A 2,500-nucleotide genomic window follows, 5' to 3' on the forward strand; every position below is an offset into this window, starting at 1 on the left:
TGCTCACGTCTGTCGCAGCGGTATTCACCTAGGAGCTGTTGCTCCATTTGTGCATACATATGGCAGACTGTGCACTGAACCAAATCTTCCACCTTGCTACCACTCATTTTCCCAGTTACAATGTTTGTTTGTTTAGAAGGAGTCAAAAACGTTTACTTAAAGTTTGTGGTTAATATAAGGATTTAACTCTTTTTGTTTTCAAACTTCTGTTTTTTCTAACTCCACTTGAATAAAAGTCCACTTGTTTCACAAGCCAAACCGTAAGCAAGCTCAAAATGAGTGCCCCAGGAACTTAAATCACATGTGAAGCCTTGACCACTCCCCCTTGGAGGTCAGCAAGGAAAAAAAGCGTTTTAAAACAAAACTGATAGTCAAGCAAACACAACTCCCAAATGCACAATATCAGCCTCCTGTTTTTTTTTAACTCCACTTCGTTAAAAGTCCACTTGCTTTACAAGCCAAACAGTGAACAAAACTAGGAGTAAAATAGGAAATAAATAGGCTAAACAGTGACATTTGCCAATATAAAAGTGCTACAATTCTACCGCGCTGTAACTTTTCAACTTGGAGTTCTTCTTTAAACTACTTATTATTCATGAGTCAGTGGTGATAATTTTCTCAGCAGGTGGCTCTCCAGATGTGAATGTGGGTTAACGGAAGAATTCACAAAATAAGGCAATCACTCCATAATATCATATGCCACTGATGTCCTGGTAAATAATATGTTTTCTGCTGGCCACCTATTATTTCTCATGATATGTGGTAAGTATTTTTTTTAATTATACAAAATGGTGTTAAAAAAGTGCCCATTACTAGAGGAGATTTAATTTATGAAGTTGATGTTGTTTATTGTGAAGGGTTCATAACCTTATAAATGTGAAGGAGGGAGGATGCAAAATTATTTTTAAAATACAGCATTTGGTACACATTATTAAATATTTACAATGGATCTGTCAGTTTAGGCACTGTTAGATCCACACACTGCAGAGCCTTTGTATAATTTTGTAGATCTGACAAATCAATTATCACATGATAGGCTCAGTTCACAACAACTGTAATGCTTTGATTTTGATATCTGGACTATTTTCAATGCAACTGTGTATTATGTGTTACCATGTGGTACTACAAGACATGGGCTTGATGCTAGCCAAATATAAACATACTACAAAACAACACACACAGGCTAACATCTCATCTGAAAATACCCGTTTACTTGTTGCTGATCTTCTTGCTTAATAATTTCAGGAACCTAAACAAGTATGTTCATGTTCAAGGATTTCTGACTTTTTTCTATAGCCAAGCTACATACTTGTTAAGGGAAAGTGAATCAGGATATATAATACAACAAGTGAGTCAGTATCACAGCTAGGCATCTGGTATTTTTAAAAGGGTCACTGTCTTATAAATTGATTGTGGAATCTGTTTAGCAGATTTAGATATATAAACATAAAAACATCTTACAGCAAAAAAGACAAAGAAAAAGAACATTAAAGTGTATGACAGTGTGCTTAGAAGAAAATATTATTCATTTTCTGATGAGCCCATATTGAATGAATCCTTCCTTCTAACCTACATGTTTTTCCTCATTTTATTAGATTTTTACAAACAGGTTGCAACATGTGTTCTCAGTTTTTCTGAATTTCATGACTGTCCAGGGATTATCCCAGTATCTTGAATCAAGAAAGAAATATTTCCTCTTTTAGGCAAATTGAATCATGTGTTATATCATTTTTTGCCTGCCTCTGGATCGGCTATAGTCATAGGGTTGTGACGATGCAGGTTTTTTTATTTTTTTTATTTTCAGTTGGTTGAACTATACAAGAAGGTATTTTTTTTACCTGAATATATATTTAACATATGCATTAACAATACAAAAGCGCCTAATCTAAATAAAAAAAGTCTACCATAGTGTAACTCCCTATAAAATTAACATCTGTCTGAAGTCATACAGCCTGATACATTAATGAAATGCACGTACACTCTAAACGCGTACGTACGCGCCGGACGGCGAAGTCTATTACTGTGAGTCGGGCCCAATTTTCAGTGAACTCGCCTGCCCGTAAAGATCGCGAATACGCCAATTAAGGCGATTAATTTTCTGCTGCGCAATTCAGGAGATGTTAACCTCAATGATGAGGTGATAGCAATTGATTAGCGTATACATGCGCGCCGTTCTGTGTTCTCCAGTACATTTTACAGGTCAGTTACAGGTATAGTTACATTTGTTGTACTTCTTGTTACTTTTTCTTTTGGTTGCAACACTGCAAACTCATTTCTATCAAGCTGGATATATACTAAGTGGCACTTTCAAATATGTCATCGCACAATAGTATGAGTGTAAAAAAATGTGAACTTTAGAGAAATCAAATATTTTAGTAAAGGATTATTGACAAACATGGTATAATAATAATAATACATAATATTAATACATGTATTAAGGAATATTTAGTGATTTTAATTGTGCATACACTTATGCAATACATATGCATTTTAATTGGTA

General features: G+C 34.6%; 1 protein-coding gene across 1 annotated transcript in view; it reads left to right on the forward strand.

Annotated features, from left to right (window-relative positions):
- The first annotated feature begins 291 nt into the window (after positions 1-291).
- LOC140339781 (uncharacterized) overlaps positions 292-2,500 on the forward strand; it is a 17,063-nt gene continuing 14,854 nt past the window's right edge. Inside the window, exon 1 of the mRNA XM_072424686.1 lies at positions 292-762. Within this exon, the coding sequence (XP_072280787.1) occupies positions 723-762 (40 nt within the window). The 5' untranslated portion in view covers positions 292-722. The remainder of the gene's footprint in view (positions 763-2,500) is intronic.

The sequence above is a fragment of the Pyxicephalus adspersus genome, chromosome 10 (assembly GCF_032062135.1).
Source record: "Pyxicephalus adspersus chromosome 10, UCB_Pads_2.0, whole genome shotgun sequence".
NCBI classification, from domain to species: Eukaryota; Metazoa; Chordata; class Amphibia; order Anura; family Pyxicephalidae; genus Pyxicephalus; species Pyxicephalus adspersus.